The 23,562-nt window shown below is 37.0% G+C and overlaps 1 protein-coding gene across 1 annotated transcript; it reads left to right on the forward strand.

Moving 5' to 3' along the window:
* Window positions 1-4,554: 4,554 nt before the first annotated feature.
* On the forward strand, window positions 4,555-14,482 carry FRS2 (fibroblast growth factor receptor substrate 2; the record flags this gene model as incomplete). Its single annotated transcript, XM_082490989.1, has 5 exons — window positions 4,555-4,620; window positions 6,471-6,657; window positions 9,928-10,086; window positions 11,012-11,175; window positions 13,483-14,482. 5 exons carry the CDS (start codon window positions 4,555-4,557, stop codon window positions 14,431-14,433), a joined length of 1,527 nt encoding a protein of 508 aa, XP_082347115.1. The 3' UTR covers window positions 14,434-14,482.
* Window positions 14,483-23,562: the final 9,080 nt, after the last annotated feature.

Genomic DNA, 23,562 nt, shown 5'->3' on the forward strand with positions numbered 1-23,562 from the left:
TGATACTAAATGCAACTCATGCACAGCAGAGAATCTTTGTTTAGTATGTGTATGCAAATACACATCTTTCAAGCAGTTCAATAAGTTTATCCTTCTGTACCTTTGTGAAATCTAGGTTTTAGTTTCAAGTTAAATACAAGTTGTTAATTATTTCCTTTTTTAATGTCTTATGACAGTGCGCTCAAAAATTCATGTGGAGTCCATGTCCTCCTTTTATGTTAACCAGAATGGCTTTATTGGGTCAGACTTGAAGTATTGGTTTGTACAGTTTCCTGTTTCTGACAGTAAACAGTAAATTCTGACAGCCAATAGTAAATATATATGGAATGAAAGTAAGAAGGAGCATTTTATGGTGATTCCCTAAGACCCTTTGAAATATCTGTAGCTTAGAGACTTTTTGAGCCAGATGTGACATCCTTGAGTTTATAAGCTTGTTATGGAGCTTGCATTTGTCCAATTACTTTCTGAATCTTTAAATTTTTGGAACTCATTCCCACAAGGTGTTCTAGATCACAAGGTTTAACTGCATACCATGTATAAAAGGTACTTCTGTGTAGTTTTTTTGAACCTGCCCCTTAATAATGTCAACTTCTCCCTAATGCTTGCATTTGGAAAATAGTTGTGCTTTATTTATCTTTTCCACGTCACCTATAATTCCGTACTCATCTTTTCTGTACTGTGTGGTCCCTTTTTCCAGGCTGAGCAGTCCCAGTAGCATATTCCTAGTTCTACTCTTTTTTTTTTTTTTTTTTTTTTGACAGGGGAGGCACAATTGCATACATTACAACATCTGGGGGTGCACTGTGGATTCACTGTGGATTCATACAATAGCATTGTATTTTTGTTTTGGCTCTTCTGGTTCTTTCCATAAAATTCTGTTTCATGTGCTTTATGGTAGCTATTGAGCTACTGTTTTCATTGAACTGCGTGACTACATGACTGATCTTTCCTAACAGGTAGAACTCTCATGCTAGGTGTGTTATTTTGCATTTACCGGTATTGAATTTCTGCCGTTCTCTTGCATAATCCTTCCTCAGTAAGTGTTCTGCAACTGTTATCATGATGCCTAGGACCTGGGATGAGTTTGGGACTACATTACACTTGATCTATGCAAAAAACAGAAGAGTGCTCTGGATTCCCGAAATGCTTTTAATCTGGGTGTAAGGCAGAGGACAGCAGCAGTATTGATAAGCAGAGCTGCAGAGGTCTCACACAAGTTTGCATAGACATCCTGAAAGGCTGATAAGAAAGGCTAATAATAAAGGTTTTTTTCCTGAGAATTTAGCCCTTCTCTCAAGTTTAAGCAGTGTCAAAGCAAACATCAAGTGCTCGTTTGGCAATTTTACAGAGAATGGAGGCTGCCAACTGTTAGCCTGATGGAAGCAGCCGTTGAGTTTTTGGTGTTAAATGTGAGTGGATAGTTAGTATAACAGTATTCCGGGTGGCAGGGCGAAGTGAAAACAGGCAATTTATGGTTAATGTCATGGAGCAAGAATCATGAGGGAAGCAGAGAAAGGGCGATGTGTTAGCCATACAAGTCAGCATTTGTGTATGTTCAGTAGGATAAGCAAGAGGGAGTAAGTTGTATGTGTTCTTCTGTTTGTCTGCTGTGGTTTGGTTCAGTATGTGCTAAGGATAACGGGAGCTTAGCATCTGTCATTTCGACACACTAAATTGGGTAAAGAGTGAATGGAGAATGAGTGGAGTCTCCAGTGTGACAGGCTATACGGCAAAAAGGGACACCAGATGATTTTCTTCAAAGACCCAGCTAGGCATTGAAATGCTGGGGAAGCTCTAAGAGACCAGTCTCTTGTCTGAAACTTCACTTAAGATGCATCCTAGCCATGAAGACGTCACTTGACATATTACTGCCAAAATAGGAAAAAAAAAAATTTTATTATTTTGCTACTGGCATCTTAAAAACAAGAAAAATTACATTTTAATGTACTTTTCTAGTTCTAGGTCAAATGATTAGTCCTGTGACAAGACATCATGACGCTTTGAGTATGACAGAAGCCCTGATGCTGCAGCAGAGGTTGGGAATATTAATGGCCAAATCTAGGTGAGTGATTTTTAATTCTGTCAGTTCCCTCCCCGATTCATTTCTCCTTCATAGTCTCGGTTCACATCTCTTCTTTGAAGTAGCATTGTAGTTCTTGGTTTTCTGAAGTATTGATATTACAATATATTGGAGGCAATAACGAGCTTGTATGATTATTGATTATGAACCCTTTCTTTGTCATTCTTGACATACAGTGCCTACACTTCATACATCTTCATATACTACAGCTTTCTACTTTCAACTCTAGTGATTTTTTCCAAACTACTTTGCAGGTTTTTTCATTGTTTTTTAAGTTTGCGGGCACCTGCCTCCAACAGATTTGATAAGTTATTTTATGCTGAATGCAAAGAAAGTTATGATACTATAACAGCATGCTGCTTTTTAGTTCTGTTTTCACTTTGTCAAAATGTTTGGGGAGATCTACAACTGGGCTTTATTAAATGCAAGCATCTGTGCCTGAAGGCTCCTAGAAGCATCTGGAGCCATGACTGCTGTATGGACCAGAGCTTGAAAACCTTAGCTGCAAATAAATGAGGTAACATTAGTAGGCTAACAAGACCAACATCTGAACATTACTGTAGTGAGGCACTGTGGGGTACCAGGGTAGGAAATTAGTAATAGGTGTTATTACCTGTATCTCCCTTTCTAAGCAAAATGGGCAGAATTCATAAGCAAAAAAATGGAATAGTTAAAATAGCAATGGGAAGCATGCGTGAAGACTTAAAAATAGTCTGTAATTGAGAGTGATTGGACTGATTAATAAAATTCAGGATTTCTCTTCACTATGCAAAAAAACAGTTGTGTATAGCATAGCTTCTCTCTGCAACACTAGAAGCAAAGAACAACCCACCCAGTTTCATGTTGAGTTGGGAAAAAGCTCTGTCAAATTAATGCATGTTTTCATGTTATGGCCAGAAATGACATTAGAGAATCTGTGACTTTGACTATGTGTCTGGCACTCTGTCTCTTTCTTACTGGATTAATCCAAGCCGTGTTGTTACCCTTTCTGTTAAGTTCTCCATTTCACCTCTGTAGGGGTTTGGTGGCAGATTTATACACGTTTATCTCTAGGGTAGCAGTATGTCTTTTGAGTGGCTTTTCTGGTCAAGAAGAGAAGAAGAGTTAGCTGCTCTTCATTGTATTCCTTGCACCTTATTTCTCAGCAGACATAGTGCAACTTGGATACTACTGCTGCATGCTAATACAAATGCCTGTCTAGAAAGCAAGTCCTGGTTTTCTTAAGGTGACATCAGATTTTTTCCCTATTTTGTCAGGAAGAGTTATCAACCAGTTCTGTTCTTCCTTCTTCTTGATTCCTAATGTCATGTCTCTTGTCTTGCTAGCTCTCTTCCAGGATTTTGCCCCACTTCTCATTTGTGTAGTGGAAATTTTAGTTCTTATCCAATATAAAGATGATGTAAGTGGGTTAAGTTTTCTTTTGTCTGACTTTCTTGTATTTAAGAAACATGAGAATTAAAACGCTCTGCAAGGTGGTGGAGGGAGGAGAAGCAAGTTGTGAGACTTGGTTCTATGAACATTTTATCATACTGTTTTATGAAAGTTTTACCATACATACAAAAATCTTTAAATGAAAATATATAAAAAAATCAAATTTTTGGTTTCCTTAATTTAGCCATGCTGTTCTGTGTTAGTTCAATATTTTACTGTTTTAGACCAAATGAAATAGACTGTGTAACACAATTTAATCCAAATGGAACTTAAATAAAAAAAAAACAAGTTTTAAAATATCAGTGTTGAATGTGGGGTTTTTTCCTTCCCATGACTTCAATTACATAGTTTTATGTACATTGCTATATGGGAAGTATTTAAAACTGGAAGCACAGAGAGAACTTCACTGCACGGCTGCCAGCACAGGGGCTGCCTGCGGGCCTGGAACACCTTCCACCCTCTTTTGCCAGCCAGCCCTGGAGCTGCTGAAGCCAGGGCAGCATTTCAGGATTGCCATGTAGGCTGGTTGTGTTGCCTGTGCCTGGTAACGTCCTACAGCCCAGGGCTTGTATGGGCGTCACTAGGGCTGTGCTCAGCAATCTAAGCCAGGGAGTGCTCATTTAGCCGGAACTGGAATCCAGGTAGTTGCCTTGCGTAAAGGCCCTGGTTTAGGAGATGAGAATAGCACCCAGTAAGTTGTTGGGTTTTGTTTTTCCCCAAGCTGCTACCATGGGAATTAAGATGACAAATCAAATGGGTCTGTTTGGTAGTAACCTGAAGTTGAATTATTGGTAGGACTTTAACAGCTTGGTGTTGCCACTCCTTAATGCCAAATCTAAATTCACTATTTAAAAATATTTGTAATATTTATGTTGATTTTTTTATTCCTTATGACTGCAAAATTCATCATAAAGAATTGTAATTTCAAAGAGCAATTTGTATTAGGTTGTTTTGTTGATGATACTCTATTTTTACTTCAACTAAATAATAATTTTGTTGGCTTTTTTCCCCCTTTAGAGATCACATGGTCTTCTAAAGAAGTCATGGGTAGCTGTTGTAGCTGTCCAGATAAAGAAACTGTCCCAGATAACCATCGAAACAAGTTCAAGGTAAGCAACGGATACGCTGTTCTGTGAATTATTTTGTTGCTTTCTTGCAGAGTAGGTTTGTGATAGAAGAAATTTTTATGAAAATAGGGTGGGAATTACTGAACAGTTAAAACATGGCAGAGTCTCAGGTGTCTGTGGCTACAGGTTTCTCTTGTCCCATTAGAAGTCCTCTCTTACCAGCAGTGGCAGGAATTCTGTAGACAGGGTAGGCTTTCTTATGACTATTTTGATCTTCAGGAAGGAGAAGAAGCCCTGTGGGTTTGGTCCATCTCCATTTCAGTTGGTAGGGCCCAAGTAAGTGTTGTTGCCTCTGGGAGGTTATGGAAGTTAAGAAGGGAGTCATAAGCATAAGGGAAGAGCTATTGGAGAAGTATGATTATGAACCTGGATGCGGGGTCAGCAATGGAAGATTTTACTTGAAGATCACTACTGATTATAGCATTTTGAGAACTTTTGTCCTTTACTTGAAGAAATTTTATTTATAAACGTGCTTCTGTCCCTGGAATTTCTAAGCTTGTGAACACTTGTTCATGTGCTTAACATGCTTAACGTGAAGCTGCTGAAGTCAGTGACTGTAAGTAAACATACCTTTGCATGGTCACACAAGTCAGATTTGCTTCTGTGCTCCAAACTGTCTCTGTGAGTTGGCAAAGGAATGTAATGCTTCCATAGTGAAAAATGATTCATGCGTTGCCTTAGGGCAACACTGAAATGAGCTTTAAAGCCATGGGAATTTCTGGAAATGTTTAATATTATCAGTACAGAAAGCTGAAGGATAAAATATTTTTCTGTTTTCTTGCTTTTTATGAATTTGACATCACTTTGTGTAACTAGTTCCTATTTTTCTCATTGTAGAATTTCTCTATTGTTTGTGTGGGTCGCTGATTTAGCAGCAGGGGGGAGAAGATGAAAGAATGTAATTTTCAAAATTAAGAAAGTTGGCATAAGCCTCAGTGGCAGATGAAACTATTCCTAATTCTTTTCAGTTGACTAGATTTCAAGTTGAAAATGCCTCTTTAAGGAGTAACATTAATTGATACCATAGGGAAGATTTTTTGGTAGCCTTTTTATTAAGTAAGAAATAATCCCACTAAAAGCAGTAGTGTGAGGTAAAATACATGTGGAAGAAAATATACGTTGTTTGAATTCCATAAAGGATGCAAATGACCTCCAACTGGTTTAAAAGCAGAAAGACTAAGAGTTTAAGCTTTATACACATGTTTTCATGCAAGATAACCATAGGCAATTTGAATTATTTGTTGACTTTAAAAAGGCAGAAAAAAAATCTAAAACAGTCTGGTGATTCAGCATAGTGGAAGGCTATACAGGTATGTGAAGGAAACTTTATCTTGGAGCCCCTTATCCTTTTTCATTCCTTTTTCCAACTGTAAGTGGAGTTATATGACAAAGCAAATATTTTTTTTTTTTTTTTTTTTTTTTTTTTTAGAAATGGGGCTCTGAAAGAGCCTCATTATCTGAGGTATGCCTTATCTGTGTGGAAATACTAGAATATGTACATAAAGCCAGTTTAAAAAAAATAAAATTAGACTTATGAATCTCTTCTACTTTTAAATTTCTTCTCAGATTTTACAATAATGTTATGCAGTCTCTTTCATACTGCTTTTACATATTATTTTAATTCTGGTTTGGGGAAGCAAAGGAGCTAGTTTGGTGAGGTTTTGGGTTTTTTTGTTTGTTGTTTTTTTTTTTTTTTTTAAACTTTTACCTTAAGGATTGCAACTTATATGACAGAGCAGATGGAGTGCATCAGTGAAACTTTAAGATTAGTAGTAGTAGTATTGGTACTCAAAAGAGTCCTTACCTAATGCTATTTAACTTCCTTTTTATAGGTTATTAATGTGGATGATGATGGTAATGAACTGGGTTCTGGCATAATGGAACTTACAGATACAGAACTAATTTTGTACACCCGTAAAAGGGACTCTGTAAAATGGCACTACCTCTGTCTCCGTCGCTATGGCTATGATTCAAATCTTTTCTCTTTTGAAAGTGGCCGAAGGTGTCAAACTGGACAAGGTATGTGGAAGTTTTGCATATAAAGCTTTGTGAAAATTTATTTGATGTTGGAAGACAATTTTCTTTAAAAAGAAAAAAAGTATATTTGCCTGTCCTTTGGCAAGGGTTATAAAGTCTATAGTTTTATAAGTGAATGTGGTTTCTGGATAAAAAGTAAGTTATGTTATGAGGAATGGTCTTAGAGTAAAATGAGGATTTGAGTTGCATGTAGTTTTGGGGATTGTAGGTCTGGAACACTTCATGCTTGTATGTGTGGATGCTTCTGGTCAACTTAGGAGGTGGTTTTGAGAGGGAAATTCTCCTACCTCAGAGATTGACTTGACTTTTAGGGAGGGGCAGTGAAACCTGGAACTGTGGAGGAATCTTCTCAGAACTCAAACTCTCCTTTTTTAAAATTTTTTAAAGACTGGAGCACTGGTATGAACTGGATATCGCTACCCTGTTACTGTCTTCAGTTACACACTTATGTTTCATCCTTTTCCTAAAACAAATACCACTTTCATTTATATCAATGACATAATTCTCAAATTTTGACGCATTTTTGTATGAAGCATATAAACTCCAGCTATGCTCATTTATTTTCTGTGTGGCTTTAATTGGAAAAACATAGTTACCTTTCCATTTCCCAGATCATGCTTGCCTTGGCCAAGGTTGGCTCCCAGTTAGAAGATCTAGGCTTTTCTCTCTCTCTTCACTGCAGCAGTCCATGAGGGAATAGCTGTTTTGTTTGACATCGCAGCCTTGTTTTGCATCTTTCTATTGTGATGTAGCTGTGTGTAGTTGGAATTCTTATGTGTTCATATGTTGTGAAATTAAGTTTCATTTTATTTTTAGCATTTACTAGTGTTTTTATTAGTAATGATGTTTAGCAATTGCAATTTTTTTTTTTTATTTCACTGTAAAAAATCAGGAACACTAAAGAACTTGATCATAAGCAAAGCTAGTCAATCTTCATTGTCCAAGGAGAGGTAAGGGCATACAGGGTTTTTTGGGGGAAAAGTTTAGAAGGCATTCTCAGTTCATCTCGTAATGAGAAATAGGGATGTTTTCAAATGTTACAGTATACTTCATACTAAATTAAATTTTCAGACTTCTGAGAAGAAAGTAATTAACTTTGTTTTGAAGAAAATCACTTCAATTGATTTTGCAGGTTTAATTTACTGCTGCTTCTAAACATGTAAAAGAGATACTAATAAAATTCAATTGAAAATACTATTTTGAAGGGTTTTTTTCCATGGCCTATTAGCAAGTCTGCAAAATTGTTCACCGAGTCTAATTGACTTCTCTGCTTCCCTTTTAATTACTTTTTTTTTTTCTTTTTTTAAATAGAGAAGATTAAGCAGGCTGTGTGAGCCAGCAACCCTTTCCTCCCTCTTTTGTTTCTTGCCTTCCTTACGTAATACTAAAATACTGCGAATATTGAGAAAAAAGAAATCTGGCTTAATATGTTCTCTCTGCTGCCATTTTGCAATGGAGCATTGTTCCTGAGACCTACACTGGGTTTTGTGGGCACAGTTGCAAAACTTCATCTTCACTTGGCAAGATGTTCAAGAAGGTTTTCATTTGAGAATACCCTGAATACTGCCCAGCAACTTTTACTGATTACATTAGTCAGTATTCTTGTTTGTGTTTTCTATTTAATCTTAAATTATATCTATTGATAAGTTGTCAGAATGCACTGATGGCGAAACATTGAGTTTGTGCTAGGTTTTAAAAACACTGAAGATGTGTTTTGGGAGCAAAGCTAATAGATAATTTAGGATGGAAAACTTGAAGTATCTGGTGTGTCACCAGATACACCAAATGATAGCTCATTTGGTATATTGTGTGACAGATCACATTAAATACAATGTGAATGTATTTAACAAAAATCAAGGTTTCATCAACTCTTTTTTGCCTGCAGTTTCAGTGCCTATTTAGTTCACCTCATCTTTTAAGGAATCAGCAATTGGAAGCACTTTTTAAACAAAGGGGCAAAGGCAGCTGAATTTCTCAGAAACATACTGTGAGCTTTTTAAAGCTTGTGAACCTATACTATTTTTTTTTTTAAGTTTATTTTTTTTGTCCACTGATTTAAGTATCCAGCGTGAATTTTCAGAAATACATGGAAAATTAAACATGGACCATTGTACTTGAGCTGGATCATGGATTGGGGAAATGTACTAGACGCAGCTCTACAGCTGCTGTGTTGCAAGCATGAAGCTTATTCATTGCACCAGCTGAATATTAATTGTTGAGCGTCATTCCTCTTAGCTCATTTGGTATATTCCCAGCTGGGTTTTTGTGAACTTCTGCCATGTGAAGCATTTCTGGTAGTTCTGATCTGTCACAGTTCTGTATCCTTAAATAAATATATGATGATGATAATTGCCACATATTAACATAATTGCACTTACAGAACTAGCTATTTAGGTAGGTAGTTTTTAGTAAAGAGTGTTTTAGGATTGTAATACTCACTTTAAAAAATGAGCACCTGCACCCACGTTTAACAAGCATGTCAACTTTAACTTCATGCTTTCAATGGAAGAATAATCCAAAGCTGCGACTTTGCTGGTGAGGGTAAGTTGGGGCGCTCCCTGCTGTTTAAAGGCAAAGTGGCACAATACACGCACAAAATACATGGTATTGCTGCTAACTTTGTGTTCTGTGTCTATCCTTTAGCCTAAAGCAAGTGGTTTGTTACTGTCTGTTTCACACAGTTTGTCCTACTAGCTTTCCATTTTAATCTTATTAAAGAAACTATACTTTTTCCCAGTGTTTAAATCCTTCTTTCCTATTGTGCAGGTATCTTATTTTTATGGTAATTTAATAGAAATCTGGTTGAAAAAATATGACCTTGTAGCACCACAGTAGTTTCATTTAGTGGTTTTTTTTTTTTTTTTAAAATTTATTTATTTAACAGATACCCTTTTTATCAGCTTAAAAAAAGAAAAAATCTTGCCCTGTTTGGTGATTTGTTTGTGGTTTGGGTTTTTTTTGTTACCCTTCATTTAGCACTCAAAACTTAGTTTTGCTCTTAACTGAACCAGTTTTCTGTTCTAATTTAACTTTTGGTGCATGGGAATCTTACTCTTCTATTAAATAAACATTCTAAAGGTTCTCACAGTAATTTTGTGTGCTTTGGTGCAATAAAAATTTCTTAACATTTTTGCTTCTTTAACAGGTATTCACTATGTGGATTCCAGTTCTATTTCTTGAAAGTTATATACATTGTAAGTCATGTTTCTTTTGTTAAGGGATTTTGATTTTTTTTTTCTTGTGTATTTATAGGAATCTTTGCTTTTAAATGTGCCCGTGCAGAAGAGCTATTTAATATGTTGCAAGAGATAATGCAGAATAATAGCATAAATGTGGTAGAAGAACCAGTAGTAGAAAGAAATAATCATCAAACGGAGTTGGAAGCTCCAAGAACCCCTCGAACACCTACCAGTAAGTATGGTTATAACGTCAGATGACATACCTGAATTTAATGTGATACTTAGCTGAAAATATAATTTAATTTGCATTAAATCTTTAAGTAGTTATAAAGAAAACTAATTTAAAGCTAAAAGGCTAATTACCAGTAATGCATTCTCTTGAGGTACTTGCTGAGGATTCTCTTTTGAGAATTCTAAGTCTTGGGAGCAAAACTGCTATAGTAAAGTTCTTCAGCTTTAAGAAATAAGTTCTGGGAACTTGGTTATTGCATAAGAACACTGCTTCAGTGAAGCAGTGTTCTTATGAACACTTACGAATACACCTATTGAATTGCTTTATAATATATCACCGTATTTTACTTGTAGCATTTCTGAGAAATGTTAATGTTGGGCAGTGTTCCAACCTTTTTATTAGGGAAGAAAGTAATGGTAATATCACACCTACAGTGGATTTGAAATCTTTCTTTTGCTGTGAGTAAATGGACGGGTAGAGTGAAGTCCTTTCAAAAATACAGGAGGATTTTAGGTCATCTCAGGCAGATGGCTTGATATTTGAAACTAGGAATTCCAGGTTGTTGATGATTTCAGAGAAATGGAAGCTTACCTAAATAAGTCCCTGTTTGTTAGGGAGACATGTTGTTAATGGTAGAAAGAGAAGTTGGATAAGGAGTTTACTGGGAGGACTGCAGTGTGTAATACACCTAGATTTCAGTGGTTGCTTCAGACATGTTTCCCAGTAAATATGGGGATGCTGTAGTCTGCAATTTGCTTTCTCTTTCCTTCCCTGCAGCTAAATTGAGTCTTGTGAATATTTAATACTGTTTTACATATTCTAATTTCTCTTTTGAAAATTGAAAATTAAGATATAAAGCATCTTACTCATATACAGTAAAATGTTCTATTTTAATATGGTTTTGCTTGTTTTCTAATTGAATCAGCTCCTGGGTTCAATGCACAAAGTTTACCTAATGGCTATCCGAGATACCCATCTTTCGGAGATGCTTCATCACATCCTTCCAGCAGACATCCTTCTGTCGGAAGTGCACGCCTCCCCTCTGTTGGTGAAGAATCAACGCATCCTTTACTTGTACCAGAGGAGCAAGTGGGTATTATTTTCCCCTCATATAACTTAGGTTTTACATTATTTCAGATTTTTCTAATGCTTGTTGTGTAGGCTTTCATTTATGATTTTTGATATCAGGTGTAATGTATTTCTGCTGTATGTTAACTACCTCACAAAAGTGTTTGCTTTGTCTCTTTGAAATGATATTTCAGTAGTTATTTTTAAACACATAAATTGTACTTTATAATGAGATCCTCATCAAAAAGCTTCTTTACATGTAAGTCTTCTACTTGGCAAATAGAAATCATGGAATAATTTAGGTTAGAAGGGACCTCTAGAGTCCTCTGGGTCAAATTTCAAAGTTAGGGGTGGCTGCACAGAGCCTTGTCCTGTTATGCTTTGAATACTCCAGATGAGGGAATTCCACAGTGTCTGAGCCATGTGTTCCTGTGTTTCACCACCTTTGTTGTGAAAGCATTTCTCCCTAATATGTAATCAGATTTCTTCCTGTTACAGCTGGTGTCCCTTGCCCCTTAGCCTTTTGCTGAACATCTCCAAAAAGGGTCTGGCTCTCTTTTCTTTATCTATTAGGTAGTTGAAAACAGCTATTAGATGGTTTCCTGGCTTTCTCTTAAGACTGAAAAAGGATCGCTCTCTCAGCTTCTCCTTATATGTCACATGCTCCAGCCCCTCTCTAATTATGGCCCTCTACTGGAATTGCTCCAGTCTGGTGATGTCTGTCTGGGAGCCCAGATTCAATCTCACAAGTGCTGAATTGATGGTAATAATCACTGTCCTTAACCTACTGCTTGTGCTTTTGATAACACAGACCAATGTACATTTGGTTTCATTGCTGCAAGGGCACACTGCTGACTCACATTCAACTTACCATCCACCTGGACTCCTGGTGCTTTTCTGCAAGGCTATTTTCAAGTCAGTTGGTGCCTAGCCTGTACTGTTGGTGTTGTTCCACACCAGGCACTGGACTTTGCATTTGCTTTTGCTGAACTTCATGAGGTTTCTATGAGGTCAGTTCTCCAGGCTGCTGAGATTCCTCTGAGTGGAAACCCTACCAGTCTGGGATAGACTGAAAACTTTCAGAGGGTGTGTTCTATATCATTTGGGTTGTTAATGAAAATGTTAGTCAAGTTTAATGAAATGTAGTGTGGTTTAGGAAGACTCCCAGGTGTGACAAGAAACAGTGTTGGAAACCAGAGAAGGTAACCAGGGCAAAGTGCAGTGAACTGTCTTGTGGGAAAGGATTTGTTAGGAGCCTCTAAGGAAGAGTCCAAGTGTTATTGTTGGAGTTATTGAAGAGTAAATGATTTTAAAGAATCACTGTAGGAATCAAGTGAGCTGTAAATAACACTTCTGCTTGTGGAGCTTGACAGAGAAGTTGGGAAGGCTAGATGCCTGCTGCTGTAAAATGCTACTTTTGCTGTTTGGGTATCCAGACAGAATTAAAACTTAGAGAAGGAATCCATTACTCCAGTCTTTCCCATTCAGTCTTGTGTTGATCCACGGTGGGAACTTGGAGGGGTAAACTAGTGGTGTATTCCTGCCTTTCCTAGTGGCACCTGGTGCCAACTCCTGCTCCTTTTTAATTCTGAGTGCCACAGTTTGTATGGAATTGTATATTTTTCTACCTCAGTTTCTGGTGTTACGAGGCTGTTGGCTCTTCAAGAAAGAATGGACTGTTCTTCCAGTAGAGCTAACCTGTCTTCTTATTGCTTAAGTCATACACAAGGTGAGATTGTGGGGTGTGTTAGGTCTTGGTTTGTGTTGTGGTGGGTTTGGTTTTTTTTTTTATGGCCAGTAAATTTCCTTTGCAGTGTGGAAATTACAAAGACAAATTTAGCAGAAGCAACTATTGAACTGTTGGTCAGTGTCACGGTAAGGGACAACAAAGTAGAGCTCTGCTTCACTGATTTGTCCAAGTGGACTAATGAGCTAAGTTGGAGCAGCCCAGGTTGCCCTGACCAGAGCAGAGCTGGAATAGAACCTGAAAAGCTGTAACTAGAGCACAACTGAGCTAAAACATCAAATCAAAATAATTATTAATGTAGGATGTAAATTCTATTCTTTTGTTAAAGTAATACTAACAAAACCATCAATGAAATTGCAGGTAAAAAAACCCAAAGCTGAGCACAGCTCAGCAAAATGTGAGAGATGACCTTTGCTCTTAAATAGCTGCTATCACAAGATTTAGTTTTCAGGTATTTTGATTAGAAAAGTGGGGAATTAAGAAGGAAACTTAAGAAGGAAAGAAATTTGGAGGGGAACACACACACACCACACCCCCCCAAATAGCATTTGAATTTCTTTTTTTTTCCCTTCCCCTTTTAGGTGCACACTTATGTCAACACTACTGGGGTACAAGAGGAAAGAAAAAATCGATCAAGTGTGCATGCGCCACTGGAATCAAAGCTTTCAAACACTGAAACAACTAAAATGAAAGAAGATCAGATGTGTACGGATGACAGAGATGGTCGGGTTCTCCTGGAGCCTGAAGGAGTTAAGTTTGTTTTAGGACCAACACCCGTTCAAAGGCAGTTAATGGAAAGAGAGAAACTGGAGCAACTTGGGAGAGACCAAGTTAGTGGCAGCAGCACAAACAACACTGAATGGGACACTGGGTACGACAGTGATGAACGTAGAGAAACACCATCTGGTAATAAATTTGTGTATGAAAATATAAATAGGTTATCAATCCCTAGTGCCTCAGGGGTCAGGAGAGGTCGTTTGACATCAACCAGTACCTCAGACACCCAGAACATTAACAACTCTGCTCAGAGAAGAACTGCACTGTTGAATTATGAGAACTTGCCATCCTTGCCTCCTGTTTGGGAAGCTCGCAAGCTGAGTAGAGATGAAGATGACAGTTTAGGACCAAAGACCCCATCTCTGAATGGCTACCACAATAACCTAGATCCAATGCATAATTATGTCAATACAGAGAATGTAACAGTACCAGCAAGTGCTCATAAAGTAGAATTTACACGACGTCGGGACTGTACCCCAACAGTCTTTAACTTTGACATTAGGCGTCCAAGTTTAGAACACAGGCAGCTCAACTATATACAGGTTGACTTGGAAGGTGGTAGTGACTCCGACAACCCTCAGACTCCAAAAACCCCCACCACTCCACTTCCGCAAACTCCAACCAGGCGCACAGAGCTGTATGCTGTGATAGACATTGAAAGAACTGCTGCTATGTCAAGCTTGCAAAAAGCACTGCCCCGAGATGATGGTACTTCTAGGAAAACTAGACATAACAGTACTGACCTGCCTATGTGAGCCTGGGAAGCATTAAATCATTTGCACCTTTTGTGAAGTTTATAAAATTGAAGATGCAAGTACTTTGCATTTCTTAACACTAACGCCTTTTATAGACTAATAGAACTTTTTCTGCATACTTCATGTACTTGTCTAACTAAAGGGAATTAATGTAGAGCAAATATTCATTTAGGTAACACTATTTCATTCTACAGTAGTAGTAATTACTGCATAGCAGCATCACCACCTTTCACAGTGCCTCTTTAAATTGATTACAGTCTGAGTGACATGCCAGTTTTGAATTTATAAATATTCTGGTCTGGTGCCTATACTTGTTAATGGCATTTATAACACTTTTTAAAGCCTCTTGATATGTGCATTATTAGCAGGTAAACCTAATCTTTCAAGATATGTATCTTATGTTCATTCCTCATTGAAGTGGCTCCTCCGGAAAGAAATGTATGTAATAATGCATTAATTCACTCAGTTTGACGTACACAAGATATATTGGTTCATCTCAAGGGTTATAAACACCACACCTTTTTTGTCTGGTTTGTTGTTTTGTTGGTTTTTTTTTTTTTTTTTTAAGACTACACGGGCAAGAAGGCCTCTAATTCCCAATAGTTTTCTTAACTTGTGTGATATTGGAGAGGTCACATCAAAGTTTGTTGATAGAGCTATAAACGCATCTAAACTCAGCCTTAAGCTCCTTCCTCTAGAAGAGAACTCTGAGTGGCTTATCAAGTTCCCTGTGACATCTGACAGAATTTTAATCTCATTAGAGTTTTGGGTTTGGGTTTTTTTTGCGAAGGAATTCACAGGTTGGCTGTACGAATTAAGGTTCTCTTGTCATTTCTTAGTTCAATGTGCCTTCCTTTCTTTGCATTTGTCTGTTTCTTTATCTGTTCCATAACGTCTTGTTTTAAAAGTCAAAATTTTGTACATAGCTTTAATTATTGTTCAGGGTCACTTATGTGTTTGTCTTTCTGCATTTGACAAAGAAAAACTCTTGAAGGTCAAATGGTTGTCTTTGTCCAGTGTTCTACTTTTTTATGCCTGACAGAAATATCCCAGCTCTCCAGCAGTATGCGTTATTGCACAACTGGAAAGGTTTATTATGCAGTTATTGTCTTCCTCTAAAGCATCAGACACAGGTTACACGGGAGGCAGGGTACTGGTCTTAGTTCTTTATAGAAAATTGCACGTTCTAGCAATGTGCATCCATAGTTGATAGTATACTTTAATTTAGAAAGATATGTAGTAAATTATCTGAAGGTAGTGTTATCTACGAGCATACTTCTTTTCCTTTTGCAGTTGGTCACAATGATGGCCGTTCAGCGTTAGAGGTACATCCAGGTAGAAAGTTGTTTGTTGAATATGCCAGATGCACCCTTAGCAGAAGTTTTTGGGTTTGGTTTTGTTTTGGTTTTTTTTTTTTAATACTCTGAATAATTTTAGAACTCTGGCAGTATTGCAGGTGCACCTTGGTACTAGCAGCAGCAAAGATTACTCTTGAGTCTGTGATTGCAAAGGAACAGATGCTTCTGTGAACTGGTGTGATGTAAAATAACCCTTGAACTGTGAGGAAAAACATGCAAGAAAAGCCATTTGGAGATCTGAAAAAGAATTAAGGGTCTTCAGGCAATATTTGAATTGAAGTTTTATAAAAAACAAACTACAATTATTTTAAGTTTTTTGAGTGTATTCCTGTTCCTTTGTAAACTTTTTCTTTGGTCTTCTCTCAGTTTAGTAGTAGCAGCAGAAGTAGCACCTGGCATACATGTGTCTTGCCACACCATTAAGGGATATCAGGCAACCTTTTCACTCTGACTTTCATTGTTCTTTACAGACTGTATGGTACTGAAATACTAGATGCGCAAAGAACATAATTTGCAGAAGTAAAAGATGGGAGTCATTGAAACCATTATGAGGAACTTAAATGAGATTAAAAAAAAAGCTCATTAATGATTTTGTGGTCAAACTATGCATACTCTTGTGATAAACTCGCTGACTTATGGGGAGACCTTGGTACTCCAGAAGGTAATGACTACCTAGAGCTAGACGTTTTACAGGTCTGCAGTGTTAGTGCTCCTTCACATCTTTGCCATTGCCTCACCTTATGCTATGGACCAGTCTTGGTCTGTACTGAAGAGAAATTGCCAGGTATTGCAAAATATTTACTGGGTTAATGATACCGGTGTGATAATTGTTCTTAGCTTATAGCTCGCTTAAATTTGTGAGCTGAACTAATGCTTCAGCATGTGTTTTGAGGCAAACGTGTTTGATCTAGCTAGCTGCCTAGAAATATTTGGTCCTCATCTGTATAGTATGAGTGTTTCAGAAATACTAATTAATTGGACCCTTAAAACACACCTTGTGAGGCAGGGAAGTAATTGACAAAGAGGGAAACAGAAGCTTCAGGTAGATGTGACTGAAGTGATCTGCTGAAATTACAACAGCCAGTCATATCCCCCTTTAGTTCCGGTGCACTGTCCTATGCATTTATCTGGAATAGTCTCAGATACAAGAGATGGTCTGAGTAATTTTTTTTTACGTTGTTGCAAGTTTTACAGTACTTCATAGGGGGTGTCGTCTTAGCTCTGGTCCCCAGAATTGAGAACATACTAAAATTTCAAATTTCTGTAGTCTTAATTATATTAACGAGCCTGATGATACATTTTCCAGGACTATTTTTTTACCCTCTTACATTTGATAGGTGGGATAATGCTTTATTGTTTTGTGTATGCTGCAAACATACTGGGTGGTCACCGTTACCTGTGCTACTCATCTTTAGCATTCCTTATTTTCTGCCCCTTGAAGTAGATGTAGTTGCAATGCACTTTACCCTTTGAGACTTGGTAGATATTTTTTCGATTCAGTCTCTTTTGAAGGCTGTGATATTAGGTTTAGTGTCTGTAATCTAGGATTCAGTTATGAGCTGAAATCTCTCCACAGTATTTAGATCATATTTATTTTGGGTCCACAGGTATATAGACAGAGAAACTACACATATGTAACCATTTTCTTTAGTAACTGAGACGTTAAATTTATATAAACTAGGTCCCACAAAACTGGCAGAATCTCCAGCAGTTCTACTTTTCATCCATAACATGCAGTTGGCTGCTACCCTTCAAGCACATTTGACAAGAGAAAGCCTTAACTGTAGGTATTCCTTTAATGCAGTGATTTTAGAGAGACATACATTAGTGTACCTTTGAAACAAGGAAACTAAGTTGACAAACCAGCTGAAACAGTGATCAAAAGTACGTAATAAAGGTGGTACTAGAAATATAGTTAGTGAGAATTTAATCCATTAGTTATATCAGAATTTTTTTTTCTCAAATTGACGTAAAGAGGCAAACCAATTTTTTTAATTTTGTGGTGTTTCTTGGTGACTCCATAAAACAATATAAAAAGACCATTCTGAAAACCTTAACTCTTGTTGGAACATTTTTTGCATACGACCGGGGTTGAACATGATGGTGTGCGTTGAAGCACTATTCCTGTTCCTATTAAAGTCTATAGAACTTTTACAGAAAACTTACGTGTTCAAATAGACATATCACATCATAAACTGCTTAATTCCTCCCTGCCCTCCCCCCCATATTTGGATATTTGTGTGTGTGTTTACACCTCTGACTAGGTTTGGGTGTAAAAAGTGCCACAGAAAGTTGTCAGCTGTACAAAGTCCAAACCAATGTCAAAACAGGGCTGCTCTTTTGCTGGTGACAGACCAGATTTTGCTGGTTTTATAACAGCATGTATTGGCTCAAAATCTGGCTATCCTTGTTTTTGTTTTATATTTAACCACTTCTCAATGAGACAGAGTCAGGAGAGAGCAGATTGTCTTTTTTCACTGTCGGTGAAGTAAAAATGCAAGTTCTGATTAATATCAGTTACTGCTTTGAGCATATAACGATGTATCTGATTTGGACCTCTATTTCTAAGCAGTATTCTCTTTGTGTAAGGTGGGATCAATGGTGAAATTCCTTTTCTGCACTGTACTAATTTATTTAATGGCTGCAAACAAGATGAAACTGATTTAGTAGGAACTTAATAGTGAATTTAAATCTGCAATTCTCCTCTTTCCCCTAAAGAAGTCTGGGTCTTCATTTGGATAGATAGAATTCAGTATTTTTGGAGTTGAATTATAAGAACTTTCCCATCTTTTCCTTGAGGTAGCATTCAGGCATTTATATTTGACAGTATTTACTTAATATAAACATAAGTTCATTTATGATATCTTTATTTTAAATTCATATACACTCCAAAAAAAAAAAAATCCAGAAGAAATTCCACCACAAAAAACTGCGTTAAGATGGAGTCAAGGTTGCTGATGTCCTTCTTGCAGAGCATATATGAAAAAGACAAGAAGTCATGAGTTAAAGATTGCGGAAGAACCTTAGGAATTGCTTCCTCTTTTCAACAAGATAAGTGAATAAGAAAAAAAAGAAAAAACCCAACAGCTTAGCAGCTGCAACTCTGACCATGTATATGTTATTTCTTGTGATACTGTACTGTGAGGTATGTGACTAAGTCTGTCAGATGTCTTATGAGGATATTATCCTAATATGGTGTTTACTCCAGATTAACGCAGTATTTTGTTTGGAAGTATGTAGGTGTACAGATAGAAATAGAATATGAGAGATAAAGTTACCTTTAAAGTTGATGAAACAAGTGTTGGACATTTCTATATTTTTATATAATACAAAGGGCATTCTGAAATTTTTCTTGCAGTTTTAGTAATTATTTAGTGTGGTAATATACATATATGTGACAATGTTTTCTGCTATATCCATTACTTTGGTGTAATTCTATTTTATGTAGCAAATATGTGTATATACAAAGGAGATTATGTACAAAATACAACTAAGAAATAGGTTCGAGCCCTTCAGAACAGGGACCGTCTTCCTCTGCCTGCAAAGTACTTAATGCCTTGGGGTCCCAGCCATAGCTCATGTCCGAGACCCGTGGTGACCGAATTGCCAAGCGATGAGCATGGAGGAGCAACTCCTTTGCTTTCCACGAGAAGCCTTAGTACAAAAGGTGCCGTGAAGCTCACCTTGCCGCTCCCCAGCGCTGGGGCTGTGCTGTATGTGGTCATTCCCAACGCCACCTGCCAACAACCCAGAGACCCTGAAGTCCATCTGTCCTTTGCTCCAGTCTTTCCCTTTGGCACTAGGAAAGGAAGTCTGAGGTAGGAGCTTTGATGTCATCAGGGAATCTTCCTTGTTAGCAGGGTGATCTTTCCGGAGCTTGTTCGGGCCTCATGCAGCATCCTTTGGAGCCAAATGAATGACTCGTGTTGACTTCAAGGGCCACTGGGTGTGTTCCTGCAAGATCATGTTCTGCTGACATAACAGCTCTGTTACACCTGAGGACCTGGTTGGTCAAGTTCTTCAGGAATGGTCTAAAAATACTGTAAAAATATAAATATATTTAATTACATGTACTGAAAAAAAAAATCCTATTTGTTGTGGTCAGAGTTCAGATTACTATGTGAATTTTGATTTCTTAGTCATACTTGCATATATATTACTTTAACTATTATGTATGAAAGAGGAAGTGATTCTAAAATGTGTGAAAGATCAGGATTACACCTGTTTTTTAATGGTTATATTATTTAGGAATGGATGTCAGCAAATTTAACTCCATATTAATGCAGTTTTTTTGCATTAGAATATGTGTGTATATCATACACCCACATTTTATATATAATATATTATATATTTGGTACTAACTTTGTATTTTCCTTGAAATTTTGCCAAATCTTGAACACAGATGTTCTCACTTGTAAGACTTTGGTACTTAATAACTGAATGTATAAGAAATGCTCTGGTATGAAAGGAAAGAGTGTTGTATGGTGTCCCACAATACAGATATCTCGACCAGCAGGCACATTGCCTTTTTCACATCTCGCTTCATTGCAGCGTCATCTTTCGTCTCCTGAAAAAGTCTGTGTTTTTAACTAAACTGCAGACCTGCCATTACAGTACAGCTGAATACCGCTCTAGCATGAAAGCTGACTGGTAGTAGTAAAAATACAATAGTCACCAGTGTGCCACAAATGCATTTATTAAATGCAGAAATAGACATTTCCACAAAGGCCAAAATCTTATGTTGTATGTTCCTTTCTTGTCATTACATTGTATGATAGTGTAAGATTATTGTATGTCCTAATTTGCATTATAAAATGTTTTTTCCTACTTAAAGGCATAAATATAGCAACTTTGTATAAAGGTAGCTTTCTAGATTTTTATTTCTTTTATATAAAAAAAAGTCTAAACAGTGGGAGTACCATTGCCAAATTGTTTATAAAATTTCAATTTGCCCTGTTCAATGAATTTGTTTTTACAAACATTCCTTATTTCTTTTTTGAAAAAAGTGATATTATACTATGCAGAAAGAGTGTATTTTTATGCCATTCCATGTTAATCTTAGAAAAAACTAATTTCACTTGTTTTAAGCTGTCATTAATGAGAAAGCTTACCAAATGTGCATTTTAAAAAAAATATATTATGTATTATGACAACATTTTTCCCCTTTACCAGTGCCAACTTCATTTTGGAAAAAAAAAAAAAATTGTAGCATGGCAATAAACTATTGATTTTTACATTGAAAATCGCCTGTGGGTTACTTCAGTATTTCCCAGTGTTAAGTGTTGTTGTATTGTATTTTGTTAGTATAACCTTTTTTGCTTTTCTTTAAATTGTTGCTTCGGATACCTATTCCTCCCTTCTCCTCCCTGCCCCTTGTATTCCACTCATTACTCAGTGATAAAAAAAAAAAAAACAGCACCCAGAACATGATGACCTGGAGTCTGTAAATTTTTCTCCAAGCTTTTGTTTCATTTCTGTTAGTGTTCTGTCACATCTTGCTCGTGTACTTAGATGTTTTTGTTGTTGTTGTTGTGGTAGTACTGTTGCTATTGTCTACTGGCTAATTAATCACGTGCCAGCAATTTGAATGTGCTCCTTCCTCAGTTATTAAATGACTGTGATTTCACAAAACCCAAATGGACTGTTAGCATTGTACTGATAAATTCAGAAAGAAAGTAATAAGAAAGTACAAGGCTGAAGTCCTGTCCAGATGGCCTTTTCTCTTTCTTCTGGAGACTATAAAATACTGTGGTGATTTATCAACATTCAGTATTTCCTCTCTTCTCCCTCCCAAGTCACAGTTTTAAGGCATAATTTCAATAAAGATGTTTCTAGCCAACAAATGAACAAAACCCTAGAAATGCCAGGACATGTTTTGTTTTCAGAACTTCTTAAGAAACAACATTATGTGGTCCTTGCATAGTGTTGCTAGATAACTTGGACATCTGAAAATTCAGTTCTCAAGAAGTTTTTCACGTCCCTGGCCAACAGTTTTGCAGCTTCCCTAACGGGAATGGCTGCTTAGCAGTCCATCACACTTCATGTTTCCATACAAAGATGATACAGAGTTCAGTAGAAACTTTGGGGTTTTATGCTTTCATTTAATAAAGCTTCCCAGTAATGTTTGGTTGAAATGCTTCAGTGCATGAATTCTGATGTGACAGTAGGTAAAATATATGCAGTTACAGAATTAATTGCTAGCAATATTCTAACTCAAACACCATGCAACTGATAGAAGTGCTTCCAATTAAAATATGCATATGATTTGCATTCTTGACCTAATGATGCTTTGTTCTGAAATAAAATTCTGAAGCCAGCTCAAAGTAGGTGGCATTGAACAGCCAAGTGTCAGAGAGCTGACCTTGCAGCTGTATGTGTACTAGGATTTCCAATAATTATATAAACTAGCCTTGTTAAAATCCTTGTACGTAAATTACAATAATACATGTTAGTTTTTGGTTTGGAGCACCCAAAGAGTTGGATTTTGTGAAGAGTCTCTGTTTTCCTTCCTTCCTTCCTTCCTCCCTCAAATTCATACCTGCTCAGAGGCTTAAGTGACTGGTTTGACTGAAGTTAAGCCTCAAGCGAGATACTGTGATCAGTTCCTGAATTACTGGTCCTGGAGAAACCAAGGAACAGTTGCTGCTCTATTATTCCTACATCATAAATAGCTTAGCTGTAAGCAGAAGGTCTCAATCTGAATTAAAGCACTATCAGTAGAAATGGAGACACATGGAGGTCTGATTGAGAATTCATCCTTGAGCAACTGAGCCTGTGCTTCGCTGGGCTGTCTGGTGTGTCGCATGGTCTTTGGGACTGAAACACACCCTCTTCCTTAATCCTGAAAAAGATGAGGTGATTTACAAATTATACGTGTTTATGAAAATATTAAAATGAGGCACTTTTTTTTTTCCTTCACTTGTTCACAGTGTGACCTTAAAAATTTGCATGAGCACATCAGAGGTGAGGGCACTGCACAGCTGGAAGTGAGAGGCAGGAACCTGTAACTAGCACTTCTGCTGGGCTCTTCCTATTCTGGTGTCGCTACTTTTACACATTATAAATCATACCTTAGCAATAATCAAAACTGTCTTAAACCAAAGTTTCGAATTCTGTGTAGTAGTTTTTTTCTATAAGAATTTAATCTTCCAAAGGCCATAGCTCGGTTAATTGTCTGAGGCACTTTAAAATCTTTTTTCCCCCAGCTCACACCACAGTAGCAGCAAATGTGAATTAAAAGGAATCATTAGTTCAGTACAAATCTTTATGAATGCTCTAATTCTGAGATAAAAAAAGTTAACATCATTTTAGTTGGGTTATTAGCCCTAGCCAAAACTTAAGATATTTTTCTACATAACTATGAGGAAAACTGAAGCTGTTCCAAGTTCAATTAGTACTCTTAATTTTCAGAACAAGATTACGGGGGAAACATACTTAACTCTTTGAAGAAAACAAAGCAAAAAGCCCAAAGAAGTTCAGAAAAAATCCAAACAAGAGACAGATGTGAAAGTTGGCAGAATTTTACTCATGTTCTTTTTTGCTATCTCCATGGGGATGGATACCTGTCTTTGGCCAGTTTGAAACAGTAACAAACAGCTTTGCAAATATCCCAAGAGATTTGTATCTGGCAGCAAGACGAGGAATACCACCTGGAATTAATTCTTGAGGAACAAGTCATACAAACTAATTAACTTATATATATGACCAGGTAACTAACAGTCCTTTTGCGTGGAGGAAAAGTAGTGATGGAACAAGGCTTGGATGTGGTCTC

This window comes from Vanellus vanellus, assembly GCF_965231255.1.
Source record: "Vanellus vanellus genome assembly, chromosome: 1".
Classification (NCBI taxonomy): domain Eukaryota; kingdom Metazoa; phylum Chordata; class Aves; order Charadriiformes; family Charadriidae; genus Vanellus; species Vanellus vanellus.